This window comes from Lepisma saccharinum, chromosome 1 (genome assembly GCF_977018435.1).
Source record: "Lepisma saccharinum chromosome 1, izLepSacc3.1, whole genome shotgun sequence".
NCBI classification, from domain to species: Eukaryota; Metazoa; Arthropoda; class Insecta; order Zygentoma; family Lepismatidae; genus Lepisma; species Lepisma saccharinum.
This window is the reverse complement of record NC_139229.1, coordinates 38917659-38938336: the sequence shown is the minus strand read 5'-3', so window position 1 is coordinate 38938336 and position 20678 is coordinate 38917659. Positions and strand designations below refer to the sequence as shown.

General features: G+C 38.3%; 1 protein-coding gene across 3 annotated transcripts in view; it reads left to right on the top strand.

The window, feature by feature from the left end:
- The window catches only part of arm (armadillo), a 49417-nt gene extending 29529 nt beyond the window's left edge, over positions 1-19888 (top strand). The window contains exons 10-15 of one of the 3 annotated variants that reach the window (XM_083131000.1): positions 25-282; positions 7027-7194; positions 9874-10024; positions 17103-17254; positions 17800-17896; positions 18286-19888. In XM_083131000.1, coding sequence (XP_082987126.1) covers positions 25-282; positions 7027-7194; positions 9874-10024; positions 17103-17254; positions 17800-17896; positions 18286-18482 — 1023 coding nt within the window. In that variant the 3' untranslated portion in view covers positions 18483-19888. Of the gene's footprint in view, positions 1-24; positions 298-7026; positions 7195-9873; positions 10025-17102; positions 17255-17799; positions 17897-18285 lie in introns of all 3 variants that reach the window. The other 2 variants (XM_083130991.1, XM_083131009.1) reach the window with 2 other exon arrangements.
- The last annotated feature ends 790 nt before the right edge of the window (positions 19889-20678 follow it).

Below are 20678 nucleotides of genomic sequence, written 5' to 3'. Positions count from 1 at the left end.
AAGTCTTGTCATCTTTTCCTCCAGGTGTGTGCTCTTCGTCACCTCACATCACGCCACGTTGAATCTGAAATGGCCCAAAATGCTGTCAGACTGAACTACGGCCTTCAAGTGATTGTGAAGCTGCTTCACCCACCTTCCCGCTGGCCTCTTGTGAAGGCCGTCATTGGACTGATCCGCAACCTGGCCCTGTGCCCAGCAAACCATGCCCCTCTGAGGGAGCATGGGGCCATCCACCACCTGGTTCGTTTGCTGATGAGAGCATTCCAAGATACTACGCAACGAGTAAGTAATGCAGAAGTACGTAATGTTTTCTTGACTTTATCATGTGTGTATTAGGATAGAAACCGCTCTGTGGTGTGCATTATGTTTTAGTTTTTCAGTAATTCCTTTATTCCCAATATGTCATCCTCTTGGTTTTTCAGTGTTTTACATAGGGCTTTGTTTTGTTGCGTGGCATGTATGTCTCAAGTAGTAGAGTCTGTGCTTTTCTAATTTTGTTTGTACTAGGGATGGGCCTGTGCCAACAAAACCATGTAAAATTTGCTGATACCAATTTCCCTGAAGAACATAAATGATTCTGATGTAACCTGGCCACTTCAGTGGTGGTTGAAAAAATGTGTATTTTTACCCTGTCCCAGTTATCTCTGGAGCAAAGTCGCACATAGCGGCAGAGGAGGAGGGCACAGAGTGGGCAGAGCAAAGCAGTACACACTACTGGGGAGGCTGGCAACTTCAATTGCCCCCCTCCCCTCCACACAATTCCATTCCCTCTTCAGAGTTCATTGGTGGAGCCGTCTTGCATCACTACTTGCGCACACACTTGTTTTCATTCGCCTTCTCCACAGATAGTTTGGACAGTGTGTAGACATTTTTTTTACAAACCTATGACCCAGGAGTCATTTTATTCATAAAAATTGTAACAAGATGGTTCAATTTTTTCATCTAAAGTGCAGGTTATTTTTAGATATACAGGATCAGTAAAGATTTATTCATAATTTTACTGATTTTCTGATACCAACAGAGGATCTACCCCATCTCTAGTTTTTACTTTTACTTGTGATCGTCTGTCTTTATCTAAGATTGTTTTTTACACAAATACATGATTCTGTGTAACTTTCAAAGAAACATAAATTGACTAACGATTTTTGACTGCCACAATTTGCAGAAGCCTATTGATTGAAAAAACATTATACTGCTTCATACATATAGATACCGTATTTACTCATGTATAATGTGCACTTTTTTCCAAAATTTTTGCCCCCAAAAACTGTGGTGTGTATTGTGCATGGAATAATTCGGACAGCCAACATTAAAACCACGCATGTTTTCACTGTCACTGCATATAACACATATATATCAACAGGTCATGACATGACATGGCAATTTCCCATGATTTTTCTCTTTGTAACTGAACATTTTGCGACACAGAGAAAAGTGGCACAGTGCCATTCTGGCAGAATTTGAGCATGCACCTCCCATCACACAGAATATGTATCAGTGGTATTTGATGGGCGTGAAATAACAGAAAATAACACCGTGAGTGTTGCTAATCCAAAACACAATTTTGATCTTTTTCGTCTACTACAGAATAAACAGGGTGGTTACAGAAGTGAAAGCTTTGGGATGATAAACACAGTGGAAGGTGAGGGGCAAGGTTGCGTGGGTTGGTGACTCATTCTATACACATTCTATACTCCTCTTGTCCACATTGCAACAGATGACTCATTTAATAGGTATGAAGCCATTCGCTCTTGATCATCATAGCAACTTTACAACTTACAACTAAAGAAGCCATTTCTTGAACCTGAATTATACTGTGCATTATATAAGAGATATACTAATCGTGACTTGCTTTTCCCCATCAAAAACCAGGGTGCACATTATACACGCATTCATGATGAAAGTTGTGCAAATTACTCACAATTATAATATTAAAATATATTAAAAACTTACGTTTTGCGAGTATCTATACTGCTTCTGCTACGTTTCGGGACGCAACTGCTCCCTTCTTCAGGCTGTTCACTTTTAGGTTATACTCAATTCATAACCGCGTCGACCTTTTATTAAGTATAGGATATGGGATTGGTTAAGTGTGTGTGGTTAAACAGTACATACTTAACACCTATAACAGGTGTGCGTCCATTTTACCATGCTGTTTTCCTGATTAAAACTGCTCCTAGGAACGTTAAAACTTTAAAACTAAATAGCCACGGCCCGCGTGTGCTGCAATTGCAATACTTCAGGTTTTCCTCGTAGAGCGTGAGGCCGGGCGCCTCCCCTCTCCTTCCCCTCCCATCTTTCCCCCCTCTCCCCCTCCTTTCCAGTTCACGCAAAGTCAAGTGAGAATTCCTCTTCCACTTGAGCTTGGCGTGCTACTTCCGGGGTTACGTTAAAACCTATTTTTACATATTCCTTCCCATCCCACTTTTTGAACATTTTCCCCCATATCTCGTCGATATTCCCATCGTCTCTGTTTAATTTATTCTCTCTTCCCTTACAAATATATGACCCTTCATATACATTCCTTCTTATAGGTTTTTCTTCTTCCCTAAGCACTTTCCGTTTGGCGATAATGTGGCCTTCGTCAAGGATATGTTCGGAGAGCCCCGTTTTGGGAACCCCCTCCCTTATATCTTTGTCATGCTCTCCCCACCGTACATTCATGCTTCTTCCTGTTTGACCCACGTATTCCTTTCCGCATTGGCAAACTATTCCGTACACCCCCTTTATCCCTCCCTCATTTATTTCTTCCTCTTTTCCATCTTTCTTATACCCGGTGAAATGCTTTTCCAAAGTTTTTGGAGCTCGCATCCCACATCTTACACCATACCCTCTTACAAGTCTTTCAATTTTTTCTGATATTCCGGGAAAGTATGGAATGCCTACATATTTATATTCTCCCTCTTCGTCCCTAACTTCTTCTTCTTTACCTTTATTATCTTTCTTCTTTTTATTCCTTTCTAATTCTTTCCCGTATGCGACTTTAGATTTACCTAAATTCCCCTTTAACTCTTCTTCTCTGTACCCGTTCCTCATTCCTATTTTCATTACCCATTCTATCTCTTTATGCAAATCTGCTTGGTTGTTACATAATCTGTGAGCTCGTAAGAAGAAGTTTTGAAATACGTTATTCTTTGTTCTATTGGCGTGGGCCGATTCTTTGTTGATGTATAGATCTCCCGATAATGCCTTATGATGAACCCCTGTGTAAATTTTCTTTCCTTCTAAACGAATTGCCAGGTCTAAGAAATTAATCTTACGGTCACCCATCTCCTCTTTAGTAAATTTTATTCTTTCCTCTTGCTCCCCTAATTTTACGAATAGTTTATCTACTTCCTCCTCCTCTCCAATGACAAGGATGTCGTCTACGTATCTCCCGTAAAACTTAATTCCCCTATTTATTAGGCTAAGTGCTATCTTTTCGATATGCATTAGAGCAATCTTATTCACTCTCTCATGATGTCTGGTGTACCACACTCAGAATGATTAATAGTTGATATTTTCGCCCGTGAAGTCATATATCAGGAACACACTCAGAGCCTAATTGTATTTGGATTTGCATTCAACGTAACTTAATATTAATAAATGTAACATAATAAATAAATAATAATTCTGTACATAAATCCAAAACAAGTTTTTTTTATAAAGTATAAAAAAAACCACCAGATCAAAATGTAAATTCAAACTCTCAGCTACACATGCTGTTGATATTGGGATCTACTGCTGCAAATAACTTTGCACTGCTGTTAACCATGGAGGAGTGAAGATGTAATCTATGAAATAATAAGATACAAAAAAATAATCATTTCGTACTTGACAGTGTACTTGCCTAGTTCCGAGTGTTAGTTACTCTGAACACTGCTTGCTCACGACATCATGGCAAGTAAGCATCTCTGAATCCCGTACGCTCTTTGTGTTGTTCACACTAACTTGGAAATTGAGCATCATCTGATGCAACACACTAATGCATATTACTATACAACTAGTGGATGTATATGACTGGTGATGTTGATACTAAGATTCACATTTTTTTTCATAAAATTTAATACTCAATTGCATAAATTGTTCAAAAACCTTGAAGTGACAGTCTGACCTTCATTGTCAATTACGATTATGCTGCCATTTTTGGAATAACTGTAGTTAATTACAGGGAAACTTAATACTCCCATTTTATGCGAAGCCATTTAGAGTTGTTTTGTTAATTTCGGTGGCCATTGCCACCATCCTTGTTGGAACTTGTTGCATTAACTATAGTTATTATTTACAGTACTCTCAGATACACATGCTGTTAATATTGGAATCTATTGCTGCAAGTCAAGTCGTAATCCATAAAATAATAAAGTAAAAAAAATAATAACCAAAATTTAACAATGTCGTTTCACATTTCGCACGTATCTTCATATTTGTTAAAAATACTAAAACACACAAACAGCACGATAAAACACTTCAGCAGTTCTGCCGAGCTTTCGATCCCATCCCGGGATCATCCTTAGGGCTGGTCGAGGGACGACTGAAGGGACTTGGTTCAAGTTCTGCTACTCACTGTGGTCACTACTCACTGAGGTTACTACTCACTGACTGTCACTGTGGTGAGAAGCGGAACTTGAACCTTGTCCCTTCCATCGCCCCTCGACCAGCCCTGAGGATGATCCCGGGATATGATTGATTGAAATCTCGGCATAACTGCTAAAGTGTTTTTATCATGCTGTTTGTGTGTGTTTTTAACAAATATGTTGCTGGCACGTGACGTAAGAAGTTTTCTACTGTCATACGTTTTTTCATGTGAGAACTTTAATGTATTTGAATACACAACTGAAAACATTGCAATGTAATAATGTGATGGGGGGGTGGGGGTATATTGATACCAACATTTGGTGTTTACCAATATAGTAAGTATAGAATTTTCCAGTGGCCAATTCATTGAAATAACATAAATATCTACATACATTTACTTTAGAATCAGATGATTTGAATTTGCTTTTAATTAAGAAGAATATACAAAATTGTTGTTGTTTATAGAAATTAGATCAACGAAAGTGCCAGCAAATTACCAATTAATCAATATGTGAACTGAAATGATGGCATTGACTATCAATAACAGCCAATTGAGTGACACCTGTCAATATATATTAAGAACCATGCATTTGGCAAATATATAAAAGGTGTTCTAAGGATTTTTTAAACATACCGTATTTACGCATGTATAATGCTCACCCTGGTTTTTGATAGGGAAAAGTGACAAACAATTATATCTTGTATATAATGTACAGTACAATTCAGGTTCAAGAAATTGCTTTCTTAGTTGTAGGTCATAAAGCCGTTGCTATGCGGATCAAGAGTGAATGACATCATACCTATTCAATGAGTCAGCTGCTGCTATGTGGACCAAGAGGACGTGTGTAAACAATGTCATCAACACATGCCACCTCCCCCCTCTCGCTCCACTGTGTTAGCATCCCAAAGCTTTTACTCTTTAACCACCTTATTTATTCTGTAATAGTAGAAAGCAAGATCAAAATTATCTTATGGATTTGCAGTGCTGAGGAAGTTTTTTCTATTTTTTTTCACCCAACAAATACGGCTGATACACATCCCATGTGACAGGAGGTGCATGCTCAAATTCCAGCAGAATGGCACGGCTTTTCTTGGTGTCGCAGAACATTACAAAGTTAAAAATCTTGGGAAATGGCCTTTAACTTTTGCATCCCGAGCATCTCAATCGAGATCCTACATGTAAGCCCTTGCGTCTCGATTGAGATCCTCTAGCTTGCTCATAGTTTTTACATTATAACGTCACTATTTTTTGCTGGATTTGCAATTTTCTTCTTTTACATTATTGTTAACACATATTCTGCACCGTAAAGACACTTGCACGTATATTCTTCCATAAAAAGGGGGGGGGGGGGATGGTGGGAAAGTGGCAGCTTCCTTTGAAACGGAGTCAGTGGCGCATAGACATGTCGTTTGGGGTGTACAAGTTGTGTTCTATTGCTCGTATTTTCTTTTTACAGATAGGCCAGCAATCATTTCCATGTGTATTTTGACAATGTCCTGTACTTTGTTGTCCAGGGGTGGAGGGGGAAAGGGGTATTTTTCTTCAGAAATTTTGGAATTTTCAGTTTCCTCACCCCCTCCCTCCATATATACACCGAATGTGCATAAATTTTGTATAGTCCGAATCTATGGTTGATTCCGAGTAAAACGATATATCATTTGTCTGTCTACGGCAATTAGCGTCCAATCTACAGTCATTTTTATAAAACTGCATTTTGCTGAAAATCTGCTCGGATAGCAAGAGGGTTACATGTGAAAGAGGCTCGGGTGGCTTAAGGTTAAGCTTTTATGCATGGTTTTGCTCATTCCCTCTTTACTTTTTGTAAAGAAAACTTCCAAATATATACTTTTCCGTGATTAATGGAACATTTATATGAGGCATATTCAGGACCTTCAAACAGTTAGCAGCACAAGATTTCTTCCATTAAAGCATTTACACACTCCATGTATATTATATTATTTGGTCAGTAATACATTTTAATTATTATTTTCTTTTTCTTTGTCTTTTCTTTCATCCAAAGTACCATACAAATCAGAAAGTTCCTTCATTTTGTGATGAGCTTATTTAAACCGCATTGCACATTAGGGTCACCATCTTGAATGGAATACTGTTGCGATGTTCAGAAACTGCAGAATGTAAACTTTACTACGATATATATAACATGATAGGGTTCCGTAAACTTGGAAAATCAATGCCATTGTTACAAAATCATGGAATAACCTTGTAGAGTTTCATGTTAAATGTCCGAATTATTCCGTGCATAATACACACCACATTTCTTGGGGGGCACAAATTTTGGAAAAAAGTGCACATTATACATGAGTAAATACAGTATGTTTCCACCCGTTGGTGTCATTGTTGCACATTGAAAAAGTTATTTAGTAAAATATTACTCCAAAGTAAAGCTGATGATTATATTATGCTGTAAGAGTACAGTCCATGCAATCCACTGGTTGTCTTTGGGATTTCAGAGGTCATCAGTCGCAAGTACAGGGAGCCAGCAAGCAGGAGCGTATTCAGAAGGTGTTAGAATGGAGGAAATAGTGGAAGGAACAGTTGGTGCTCTTCATATATTAGCCAGAGAATCCCACAACAGAGCTGTTATCCGTGGACAGTTAGTTATTCCAATATTTGTCCAGGTGAGTGTTGTTTTAAAATTCAATATAAATTACTTCGTGTAGTACTGTACTTGCAGCCTTTTTACCATTTCTCCATTATGAAGTAGCATCCGGTTTTGGCTATTGTATTCATAAATTTGTATCCATTAATAGTTATAAAATGACCAAATTGTGGAATTTAATGTAGGTGTTCTTTTCTTAACCAGCTTATATATTCTTCCACACTTTTTAAAAAATTGATTTTGCCATCCTTTTAAATGCCTGATGGCACCATGAGGGTGTGAATAGAATAAGTTATAAGAATAGGAGACAGTTTCCTCTCTGTACCTGCCAAATTAATTTTAGGGCTGAACCTATACCAATTTTCATACATAATTACAAATTACGGATGGGCCTATATAAAATTTGCCAATACTGATAACCGATATTCTACCAAGCTGAATTAAAATTCAAAATGGTCCTTGCTTCCTCGATGGTGCAGTGGTCGACATTTACTTTTTTAAAAAGTAGGGCATGAAGATTATTCGTAAATTATAACAAAATGACAGAATTTTGTGCAAAATTATAATATTTATAGATACATCAGATTGGTAAGATATCAGTAATTTTACCATACACCGATATGCCTCTATCAGCTGATACTAATATAGTACCAATGTACTAATGTCCCATCCCGATTAAATATTGTTAAAGATTGGTTTATATTAGTGTGTAAGTATTGCATTTCAATTACATGCATTACAGTAATTCTAGGGTGTTCAAGAAAGCACATAAGTCACAAACAGCGATTTTCTGTTGTTATCAAAGAATCAATTAAAGGGAATATAAGTATAATTTTTATATTGGTCATATGTAAACGTTGTAAACATTGATGATCCAAAATGTATACAGTGGAACCCTGATTTTATGTTCCCGGATTTTACATTTTCCTGCATTATGCATTCAATCTTGTTGATTCCAACACAGCAAAATGTTATCAAATTTTCCCACATTTTAAGTTTCTGCTGTAAAATTGCATTTTTTCTGAATTTTGCAGAATTTCCTGGATAATTAAACTGCCAAAGTGCTGCATGATATTTTTGTGTTTTTGCAGACCTTCCCCCAAGACCAAAATGCCCTAAAAAATATAATTGTTTTCAGTGCATAAATTTCAACCAACACTTTCATCGGCTCAGCTCTACGCTTTCTTCATTCACCAGTAACTGCACTTTATCTGATTAATACCTAAGCATTTTCTGTATGTGACATACTTATTTCATGTCAATTAAATTTGATGGTCAAATTGGGTGGATGTAATGAATATGATGGAATAGAATAGGGCTGTTTTTTCATATGTAGCCTATTTTTATTACTTACTATGACATGTGCCTGAAACATAGAAATTCCTTTCATAAAAAGCTAATTAAGATGCTTCGTTAGGGTACATTTATGCATATTTGGCAATTTGTATGATTTATCATATTTTAATCATTTTCCAGACATATTCAGTACATTTTAATTTTTTCCCGAGGTATAGACAACTTTCTTTGCACACTTAGCTATTTCGGAAGTAGATGGAAGCTTTTCTACTTAATAAAGCTTTGTGAGCTGACAATGAAAGCTGCCATTAGACAGTCATGGGCACTTCTGGGTTGGAACGGCCCTACTGACTTTCAGAATAAATTGTTACAACCTACAACCCAGAAGTGTCCATGACTGTACATTGCAACTCTGGGCTCATTAAGTAGACTAACAAGAAGTGTGTGAAAATATTTCAGCATATGTGGTAATATATTTAATAGTAAATAGGCATGTATCCTTTAATATTTCATCCTGATTTACTTCCTTCATTTGTACTTTAATTCAAATTAAAAATGTATGTTAAGGCATATTTTTTTATTGGATTTTGAGCCCTCATCTTTCTCTCCCTCCCTCCCTCCCTCCCCTCCTTCCTTTTTAATTGCATATTTAAGAAACTTTAGACAAGTTATCCTTTCCTTACTGTTAGGGTGACTAATATTTTGACCCAAAAACTGGACATCCCAGGAGATCGATCAGTTTACCCCCCTTCCTCGTAAAAAAAATTGGTTAGGCTTATTTGTAAAATTATTATTATTAATGTATTGTTATGTATAATATTAAAGTATTGATCACATAAATAATTCATCATAAACAAGAAATTCAATATGATCTCCCATTGTTAAAAGAAATTAATTATTATAATCACGGTATAATGTTCTGGTCCTGTCTGATCAACCTTTTTGAGTTCTACACTGAAGTTGAAGAATGCCAGAAGTGTTTATCAGAAGAACCCTACTTGAACAGCTTTATTCTTCACAAACTCTTAAAACCGCAACTATTAGTTAAAGTTCACTTGTATAAAATATATTAGTATTTACTAATTTAAATGTTGTTTCGAATGTAAAAGCAACTGGGTTTACTCTACATCTAACCCAAAACAGTACACACTGCTGTCTGCTAGAATTTTCTCGACAACAATGGAACATTTTGATTATGAACATCTTCAAATGCAGTCCAGCTGGTTTGCCACAGTGCTGCCATGACGATAGTTTCAAAATTACAACTTTTTTTTTAAAATGTAGACTCTCCTAGATTTTTATAAAACAGGACAAATCAGGAACATGCCTCTGAAACGGGACTATCCTGGTGAATTCATGTTCAGAATTTTGAGTATATTATTCGTGAATTTTGTGATTTCAGCTGCTGTTTAATGAAATAGAGAACATCCAACGAGTGGCTGCCGGGGTGCTGTGTGAGCTTGCAGCAGACAAAGAAGGAGCCGAGATGATTGAACAGGAAGGTGCAACAGCCCCTCTCACGGAATTGCTGCATTCTCGAAATGAAGGCGTTGGTAAGTTAAATGCTACTATTCTTCATTCCATGAGAAGGGGTGCAAATTTTTTACATTGGGCAACAAGAGTAAATTGGGTTTAGTGAGATTTCGCTACGTTAAAATCAGGTTAAATCCCATAAACAGAAGAAAATTATTGTTCTTGTCCAGTTAGAAACCCCTTCACTCAGTGATCAGTATCAGGAACGTTAGATGATTTATTTTTATAATTAATATTATTTTTCAATAGTGGGGAAATTTTTAATAACTGCATAAATGCAAAGGCTTGTGAACTTGTGTTGCCAAAATGAGGTTACACAAAACACAGGATCCTTCATTTTATGTTCCTGGATTTTACATTTGCAGTCTACCTTGCCCGAAAACAGCATCATCATGTTATAAAATTCCCACAGATCTTACATTTCCCCACATTTAAAGTATTTTTTCACCTTTATCCCCTGAAAAACATAAAATTGAGGTTTGGCTGTAAGGCCAGCTGTACACTGGATCTGACAAGAGATGACTGACACGACAGGACAAGTCATTTTGTTTGCGACAAAATTAAACAAATGAAAGTATCTTCTCATGTTCTGTCAACATGGTGACTGATGAAAAGACAATTGCAGTATGTGCATATTATTTGTTGTTTTGATGACTAAATAGCCTTCCAAAACTACTGGGCACATCCAATAAATGTAACAATTATGAGATCCATGTTTCTATGGAAAATGACTTCAGATGTCCCTTGAGAAGATCGATCATAACTTATGAAGTAGTGTTGTTACATTCTACAGTACCTTTCAAGGTTGAGTTGGCCGTGGAGCGGCAGTTAGCACACCAGGCATGAGAGCCCATTTGCCGGCATTTAGACCCACAGCTGTGTGCTGCCCTTGGCACTGGATGTGTCAGTGCTTCATTATCCAGATAGTTGGTGTCCAGTTTGCACATGTTCGTGAAATGTTAAGTTGTTAACAAGTGTTTTAGATTGTTTTGTTTTAGTTTACATAGTACTTACTGGTGCTTTTCTACAGTCTTAATAATGTCACGCGATACATACAATTTAAAACAACAAATTTTTAGGTGCAACTCTTGTCATTATGAATTCTTGTAGAGAAATTAGAAGGCGTTTCGAGACTTTGAAAACTTGTGAAGAAATTTAGTGTAACAGAGTCTGTTCTTGATATAAAAGGAAGGGTGAAACTGTGTGTGCTTACTGAGGAGAAAGTAGATGACGTTGGAGCATGATTGGATTGGAACATACTCCTCAAAAATCCCTCCGGCACCTTGCACAAGAAACAGACATTTTCATGACGTATGCATAGCGAGCTATCAAACTTTTAAACTTGAAGCCATACATTAGAAGAATTGAAAGAAGACATCAGGAGAGAAATAGAAGCAATTTCGAAAGTGAAACTGATACTTGTTAGTGAAAATTTCCTTAAAAAATGCCGTAAATGTGTAAAAGCAGAAGGATGTTATTTCCAACACCTCTTGCGACAAGATACGTGCTCATTTTAATTGTAACTGTCAATGTAATTGTATGAGCTTATTTCATTCCATAGCTAGCAGCTCGTTACGTGGATGTTGCATCCAGTTTGCCGCATACATGCTGTTGCTGTTTGGCACGCTAGCTTCCGCTCCATGGCCAACTCGACCATGAAAGGCACTGTAGATGGTACAGTCAGTGTGGTATTCCAAGTGGGTGGGATGAAATCTAAAACATAAAACATAATTGTTCTTGACAGATATGTGGATCTGAGACTTATTAACATTGCAGGCTCTTTATGTGTATCGACACCAGCAGCAGCAGATGTACGTAAGCCTTTGGTGGGGCAGTCATGTTAATGTAGTTTTTGTTTAATTTCCACTTGTCATTCAACCTCATAGTCAGGATTACCAAAAGTGCCAGCAAAGCCATATATTTACACATTTTTGGCAACTGGTGAATGATTTGAAACCATCTAATCTTAAATAAATTACATGAAGTGGCATTCACGCATGTGCAGTGTGTGTCACAACCTGTCACAAGGTGACACACGACAAATATTTCGTCCAGTGTGTGTGTGGCAGCCCATAAGAGCCTATGATAAAATCTTCCCCAAGAGGATTTGCAAAAGAGAATGGCTCATAACACTACATATCAGGTCCGGTGTGGGGCTGGTCTAATTGATTTAGCATGAAGTGGTACCTCATTTCTATGTTTTAAATGGAAGCGAAAATGAAAAACTTTAAAATGCAAGGAAATAATAAAATCCGGGAAAATTTTGTAACTATTGGGACCATGAGTATTGTGGTTCCCTGTACATATGTAAAACTGCTGGATGGTAGTGACCACTGTCAGCATCTACATTGGAACTTGTAGCCATCACCTTGCAGTCTGTGCTGTTCCGTAGATGACCATTGTCTGCTGTGTCGTCTGTCACTGCTTGGTTGTACTTGCTCAAGTAGCAGATACCCAATGTGGCGAGTTTGCCTATTATCAATGTTAAGTTCAAGGGAAAAATGCATAATGACGTGTGTGTTCTTGATTTTTGGACGTTATTGGGGTGTGTTTGTGTGTGCTGTAATCCTCGTCGTCTCTTATTTCCCCTTAATGGTTAAAAGAAGATTAAGAAGTGAGACAAGGATTATCTTATCGCCACAGTGGAAGGTATTTTTTTTCAGTAGACAATTATACTATTCAATTTAAAACTTAATATTCAGTCAAACTCAATTAACAAATCATGATATAAAATATAATTTCCAAATATACATATATATCACGTAGTTTACCCATAACCAATTTAAATAACTAAGAACCTCATCTTTGTTAACACAACAATAATGGCTATATATATATATATATATATATATAATATATTCTCCCCATTCATCCATGACCGTCAGTTCAATTAAATCGTCCATAAAGGTAAAGGCTATGCTGAGTCCACTGCACACCCACCCAAAACCCCAAAGCCAACATGACCTGGAGCAATCTACCCTTAAAACTCAAAATTTCTCCTTTAAAATTTCTCAAAGGGCTAAATAGATATATAAAAAATCAAAGAAGGTAAAAGGAAACACTCACCGGACAGTAGAAAAATTTAAAATTTTTGCTAACTTCGTAGCATCATCGGTGTGAGGAGAAGAGACGGAACCGGAAGTTGGGGCCCTGCAGAGTTGCCAGGTCCCCATCGAAGAAGAAGCGGTGCGTAGAACGAAAAAAACACTGTTTTGTCACCAGGCTCGTCATAAACTGTGAGAGTGTAGGATGAGTTGGGAGGGAGGGTGGGAGGGATGGGATGGCATGGGAGGGACGGTGGGTGAGGGATAGGCATTACTGGTTGGCCTTGTTCGGGCCAGGTGGAGGGTTGCACTCATGGCCAATATATAGGCCCTCTCCCATCTTTTGCAAACAGAGGTGTTGGCTGGTTGGGGTGGGAGATGGATGATCACTACCCGGAAGCAGTCGTTGAAACTGATGTTGTGGTGGTTGGTGTGGACGGCAACAGTGAAGTCCAGGTTGTGGGTGGAGGAGCGGTGGTTATTGATGGGGAGGTTGAGGGCCGTTGATGTTTCCGCCAGGTAAAAATCACCACAGATGTTGCAGGTGAGGATGTAGATAAGGTTTGAGGCATGGCAGGTCCCTTTGGGTTGGAGGGTAAATTTGCCACCTGGAGGGTGAGAGGTAATGAGGATGGGCCGGTTGCATTTACGGGCAGGGGGGTGTTGGATGTGTGGTGAAGGAGTGCTGTGGACCAGGATGTTTTGGAGGTTGGGGGGGGCATTTGAAAACCACTGGGTTTGTCGGGAAATATATTTTTGGTTTCAGGATCACTGTGGAGAATTGGGAGAAGAGAGTGCAGTGTGTGCCTGATTTTGTTGAGGTGGGGATGATATTGGGTGATGAGTGCAGGTGGGTTGGTGGCAGCATGTTTCTTGGTGGTAGTGGTGTGTGATGCAGCTCGCGATATTTGGTTGGTGACCAGGATGGAGGGATATCCACGGTTGACCAGGGCCTGGTGTAGACGGAGGTTATAATTCTGGCGGGAGGTGGGTGAAGTGTTCAGGTGCTGTCCCCTGAGGGCCAGAGAGAATGGCATGGCTTTTTTGGTGTGGAATGGGTGGGAGCTGGAGAAGTGTAGGTATTGCATGTGGTTGGTGGGTTTTATGTGGATAGAGGTAGTCAGGTGTCCTCCCTCGATGTGCACGTCCACATCCAGGAAGGTGATCTGGTTGGGGGAGTGCGTCCAGGTGAATTTTAGGGAACGGAAGTGGTTAAGTTGGTCCAGGAAAGCTGACAAGGATGGTTCTCCATGTGTCCAGAGCATGAAGATGTCGTCGATGAAGCAGAGCCAGAGGAGGGGTTGGGTAGCCAAAAACTCTTGCAATATATTAGGTAAATTACACCCATTCCTGCAGGCCCCAAAAGGGTAATATAAGGAGATACAGTCTACTCAGCCTGAGTCCAGAATGTCCTTGGTCTCTCCCAATCTTCAAGGTTCTACCATGCCAAACTTCTCGCTCACCCAGCTCATAAGCTTAGCAATGGTAGACCATACCTTCGTCACATGTATATTTTGTCTACATGACGTCACAAATGAGTTCTCTTACACTATGTGCTTACAGTGTGCTTTTTGGACAGGTTTGGAGTCCATTTTGACCTGTGGGTCCAGTCTCGATTAGCCTATTCGTGCATAAAGTAGACTTAAAACAATAATTCAAACCACAATAACACGATCACAAAAGTTTTTGTCTCTGATCTGGTCAGATATGACGACTGAGTTGTGATGTGCCCCATGAAGAGTTGTGGGGGACGGCAGAGAAGTGACTGACTCAATGCTAACCAAGTGGATTTTTGGCATGCCTATTAGTTCACAGATAAAATAGATGAGCTGCATGTCGATGTACGAAAGTCCCTTAAATCAAGAGATAAGCAAAGACTTCCAGGTTTTTTGTCAGCGATTGTCTCTCACCCATCATTCACTGGTTTTGATGGTATAAAGTCAATAATTACAGGATTAACAGGAAACAAGAAAACCAATCCTTCGGCTGCTCATGATGTTAGAATGTCTTCAATGTTGAGAATTTGGCAAATGTCAAGTTTGAATGAAATAAGAGAGATTATCACTGGATCAGTCACTTCTGAAGTGAAAATCAGAAATGCATTGTATCCAGTTGATCCAGAGTTTTTATTTAAAATAATATTTTACTAAAAAATCACAAGACCTATTCAGAGTACAAACTGTCCCATACCCGTTGTAGCTGATGAGGTAGCGATGTGGAAAACCAAAAAGTCTTCTCTTTATGATCCTCTTTGAACCACTTGCTGAAAGTTTCACAGATGGTACAGACAAGGAATCTGCACCGCCAGAGTTTCTTCACATTATATTCTGTGAACGCTTTCAAGGTTCCACAAGGGGCCTTGTAGCTGTAGAAAATTGGACTAAGTGTTCAGTGATCTGTGAACATTGCAAAGATTTACCTGTTCATAACCTGACACTTTTCTATACTCTGTCTGGGGAATATCTAGAGCAAGGATGCGCACATTATAGTAGAGAAGGGGATAAAGCGAGTGGGCGGTGCAAAGCACTACAAGCTCCTGTAAACGGCTAGTAGCTACAGTAGTTTTTCCCCCACCACGCAATTCTGTTCCGTCTCTCGCAGAGGTTTGGAGTTGGGGCCCCACATTTTCTTGTGCATGGCCGAAGGTGGGGGTGATGTGATCAGCACTATGCTGCCTTTACCCCAGTTTCCTCCACTTTATATGACACTGTGTGAGTGCTGGAGCCGCTTGATCAGGTGGAAAACATCTCAGTTCTTCTCCACTGGGGATCGAACCCAGGTCTCTCACGTGGTCAGATGCCCTAACTACTATTTTTTTTCTCAAGAAATACTCTTATGCGGTAGTATTCCCAGTCATTCACAATTTTCTCAACTTTCACACATATCACTTTTTACTAATATTCTAGGTTTTTCACATTATGGACATACACAAGCATCCATGTCCTAGCCGGGATTCGAACCCGGGATCCTGCTGTGAAAACCACTCTGCCACGGAGGTTGACAGGACTGAGCTACCGTGGCTCATACATTTAGAATAGGTATTATAATAAGAAATAAGCCCTCAAGTTACCTTGTAAGAAAGTTTCTTTTGCTCTTGTAAAATAGTGGAGAAAAAATAAGTGAAATTACTCGCTCCTCTAGCACCCTAACGGTGCTTCTTAGAACAAAAATTCACAAACTTTTTTGTATAGAATTTTATGTAGATTATTTTTCATCATAACCTCTTTTGCTGTAAAGTGCTTTCCAAGCGAGATATTTGCAAAAAAACTGATTTTGGGTGCCATTTTTCAAAGACGGCGACCAAATCCAGGGTGGCACAGAGGTGCAAAATTAATATGTTGTTAAGAATCCTTTTAGGAAGATAATAAAATTTGTCCCAGCTTTCCCTAATTTTTTTCCTTACTAGACCCCAAAATCATCCCTTGTTGACTGGCCTAATTGTAGTGATTCTAGTTTGTTCACTTCTCTCGTAAAGATGCTAGAAAGATGTTCACATATTAGAGGGAAGTTGTTTTTGTTAGCAAACAGGCCAAAGAATAATCTTCAGGAAATCTGCTACACACCTGATTTTTGTCCAGTCATACACAAATTCTTTTGCTGTCAACATCCACCCTTCGCTCACATTTCAGGGAGAGACAGGGAATCAAGAGACCCATTTGCTTGCTACGCAGTGGCAACCATTAGGCTTCGCCGTGCTTGACCTTATTGAGGGTCACACCTGTTTCGGAAACAACTCTAAACAAAAAGTTTGCAATGCTGAATACCACGAGAATTTCCCCTCACCATGGCAATTGGACCAAGTGGATTGGTTCGGCTGTTCATGTGACCCTCCCTGGCTATCGACAGAAAAGACAAAAATAGAATTTTGAAGTTTATTCTTTTGCCGAACTGTCTTTAAGTCATGTTCATGTTCACAGTTGCAGGAAAATAGGAAGTGATGGTAAGTATAGAGGCTAGAGGAACTTTTTGTATCAAAAATTAGTTTGATTACACGGTAACGTTACGGATACTTCACTTATTCACAAAAAATACAAATCCACATGTTTCTTTCCAGCTACTTATGCAGCGGCTGTTCTGTTCCGTATGTCAGAAGATAAACCTCAGGATTATAAGAAAAGGCTCTCCATGGAGTTAACAAATTCCTTGTTTAGAGAAGACCAAAATATGTGGAATGGTGGGGAACTGGGAATGGGACCAGATTTACAGGTAAAGAAATGAAAACCTCCCCCTCCCCCCCTCCATCCTTTTCTCTTAAGTAAACCTTTGCCTGATTTTTTTTTGTTCAGAAGAGAATTTGCATTTTGATAGTGTAAATATTAAGTTGCATGTTTCTTACCCCTTTTTTTTCTAAACACCAGTATGATTATTTTTTTTACACTGTAAGATAGTTTTTGTGATTTTGTTCAATTTGTGTGTATTTTGTTGATTTTTCAATATTGTGCAGCATGGTGCTCAAGGCATTTCAGATAATTATTTTAGAATTTTGCAGCTGCTAGAAGTTAATGTTTTATTTGGATTTGATGCTATTTTGATAAGTTCCGTTATTTTAATTTTTAAAGCAGTCATTTTGTAAGATAAACCTTAAGTTTTATTATGCAGTCAAAGTTTGCCCTTTTCTTTTAATTTCACTTGCACTGAAAACAATTTCTGGTTTAGAGTTGTTGGTAATGGTTAGTGTAGAGCGCAACCTGTCTGCTGATTGGTAGTTTTTTATGTAATAGCACTATAAGCATTGCATATCACCGTTCCAGGACATGCTAGCCCCTGACCAACCATATGACGGTATGTATGGACAGGGTCCTCCCAGTGTACATAGTGGGCAGGGAGGCCGAACTTACACGCAGCAAGGTAGGTGACCTTCAACGACCTCTCTCTTTTTCAGGAGAAGCAACAGTAGTACCAACTCTAATACTAATACTAGAAAAGTATGTGAGAAGAAATGATAACAGTCCATACTTACCGGCTACCTCTTCATTTTTATAATTTTTGCTTATCTCCAAGCTTGTTGCTTTTTGCTTTTCATAGTGTATTAAGTTCAAAGTTTTTGCTTTTTTGGTTTAGATTTTTGGATTAATTTTGTTTTGTATTCCCAACTTTTGTTTATTTCAGTTGGATTAAAATTTGTTTCAGATGAGGTAGTGTACAAAGTTAGTCCTCTCTTTTTTATTATTATTTTCCTTGTGTTTCTCTTTGGAAATTAGCCACAACAACAGTCTTAAACCTTATTTTCCTTGCAGGTTATGACCAGGTACCAGTAGATTCGATGCAAGGTCTTGAAATAGGGTCGCACCACGGCGGATCGACATATGGACCAATTGATCCGATGGATGTGGGTGGACCTGGTTCGGATTTAAACTTTGATCATCTGGATCCTCTTCCGCAGCCTCCGCAAGACAACAATCAGGTTGCAGCATGGTATGACACAGACCTGTAGTAGTCTGCATAGCTCATTTCAAAAGATTATACAAAAAAAAAGCATAACGTGGCAGAATTTTAGCCGACAAATTTCGATTTCTTGCTTCTCTGGTAGCCTGATAGAAATTCTGTGTTTTACTACATAGTATTATATGTGATGTATCCTTTATATATATCATACTTGTGAAAGTTATGAAACTTTTAAACGATGGTATTGATTCTGTGTCACAATTTGAAATATAAAAAATATCAGGTGAACTGTGTAATGTGTTTGCCAATTCAGTGTGCGTGATCCATGAGTGTACAGAGAGAAAGAGAGATTTTGGTGCGTGAATATAGTACGATTACTGTGTGTATTGTTCACATTATGTGTGAAAACATATCTATACTCACGATCATCGATGATACCATTATTTTCCATTGTTTCATTGTTGTTTTATTGCTGTAATTGTTTACTAATTTTTAGGTAAAAAAAAATTAGTGCGTGAAATCGTAGATTGGTATGAATGAATGAAAGAAGCCCCTTTTTTTTTTCATGTTTGTGTATTAGCCAGAGTACTTAGTGGTTATTTTAATTGGGTAGTAATCATGTGGTTGAAGTAATTTATTGAGGCAGCACATTCATTATTAATTATGTGTTTGATCGTTTACATAGGTTATACCTGACAATCACCTTCAAAGCCCAACGCTGTATGAAAAATACATGTTGTGTTTTGGTCATCTTTCTATAAAACTTGCGCATAATTAATTGAACATTCATTCTTTTTAGTTTACGATGCACATTTCGTACGCAGTAGCATTCCATTGTGTCATGAATATTCATACACTTGTATAAAATTTTAAACACACGACACTTCAATCGATATCACGTAATTGAACGTGTGACGGGGATGAAATTTAGCGAAGTGACTCAGAAGTGTGTCCATTTTTAATGCTTGAAACCTTGGATCATATTTTTAGTATCAAACTGTCACTGAAAAAATTAAAAACTCTCTTACACTCCTTCAGTTAAAGTATTTTACAAACTAACTGTGACATTTGCATAGTGGAGACATTTGAGTCAGTTATCTAAATCTTGTGTCCGTCTCACTGTGAGTAAACTTATCATAAGTAAAGTTTCCACAGGAAACTGTACGGTTGGTGAAGTATGCAAAATAAACTGTTGACATTGTAAATGATGTAGCGAGAACCTCACCAAGTGTAAACTGTATATGTTTCTCCTTCTTATGCTTCACCTAATGTTCCTGTCCCTTTGAAAAAAAAAAAGAAAAAAAAGAACTGCCATTATGCAATCACAAAAACTAACAGGGTAGCGAGATTCTGACTGCTCTGGCATTTTTATCATTGTAAGCAAATTTCATGTAGTGTTATATTTGATGTACTCTTTTATAGATGGATATAAAAATAAAAGTTTGTAAAGTCTAAGATATGTGTTTGTATTCTAAGGAATTGCAATTGAAGCTTGGGAACAAGAGGGTGCATAAATACAGGATGGAAGTCGGTCATTTTGTTTGTTTTACTGAACAACACCATCAGTATGTTGTTTTGATATATACAGGGTGGGCCATGGGAAATAGTAAAATACAAGTGGCAACCTTACAGGAAGAAAAGTGTTGTGCCTAAGTGGAACACAAGGGTCTGCCATTTGGTTCACCACAAGTCCTTCGCCAGGTGCATTTTCAGGCTGTGGATGCCTACGTGCATGAGAAGAGTGCAGTATCCATGCAGCATGAGCTCCACAACACATGGTTCCAGCAAGATGGGGCTACAGCCCATACTGCCATGGCCATGTTGAGGCAGATCTACTCATCTAGACCTTAGAACTTCTTTTTGGGGGATAATCTGAGAGATTTTTTTTTCTGCTGGTTGCAGAATATTGGGGAGTTGAAGACAGCAGTCCATGAAGAAATTGAGGTCATTCATTCTGTATGAGAAGATTCCAGGGAGATGTGCAAAGCTGCATCGATGCTGGTGGAGGTCAATTACCTGATGTTATCTTCAAAGAATAGACCTGGAGTTTAGTGTATCCATATTCTTAGCATGTTTGTATTGCACAGCAATGAATACATTTTGTGTACCCACCCAACATTGTTGATTATCAATGTTTTCTTTTGTACTATTTCCAATGGACCACCTAATTTTCCATGTTTAGAATGGGATATTTTAAGCTTGAAGATGTTCAAGTTTCAAGGATGGAAACAAAAATTATGCAGTA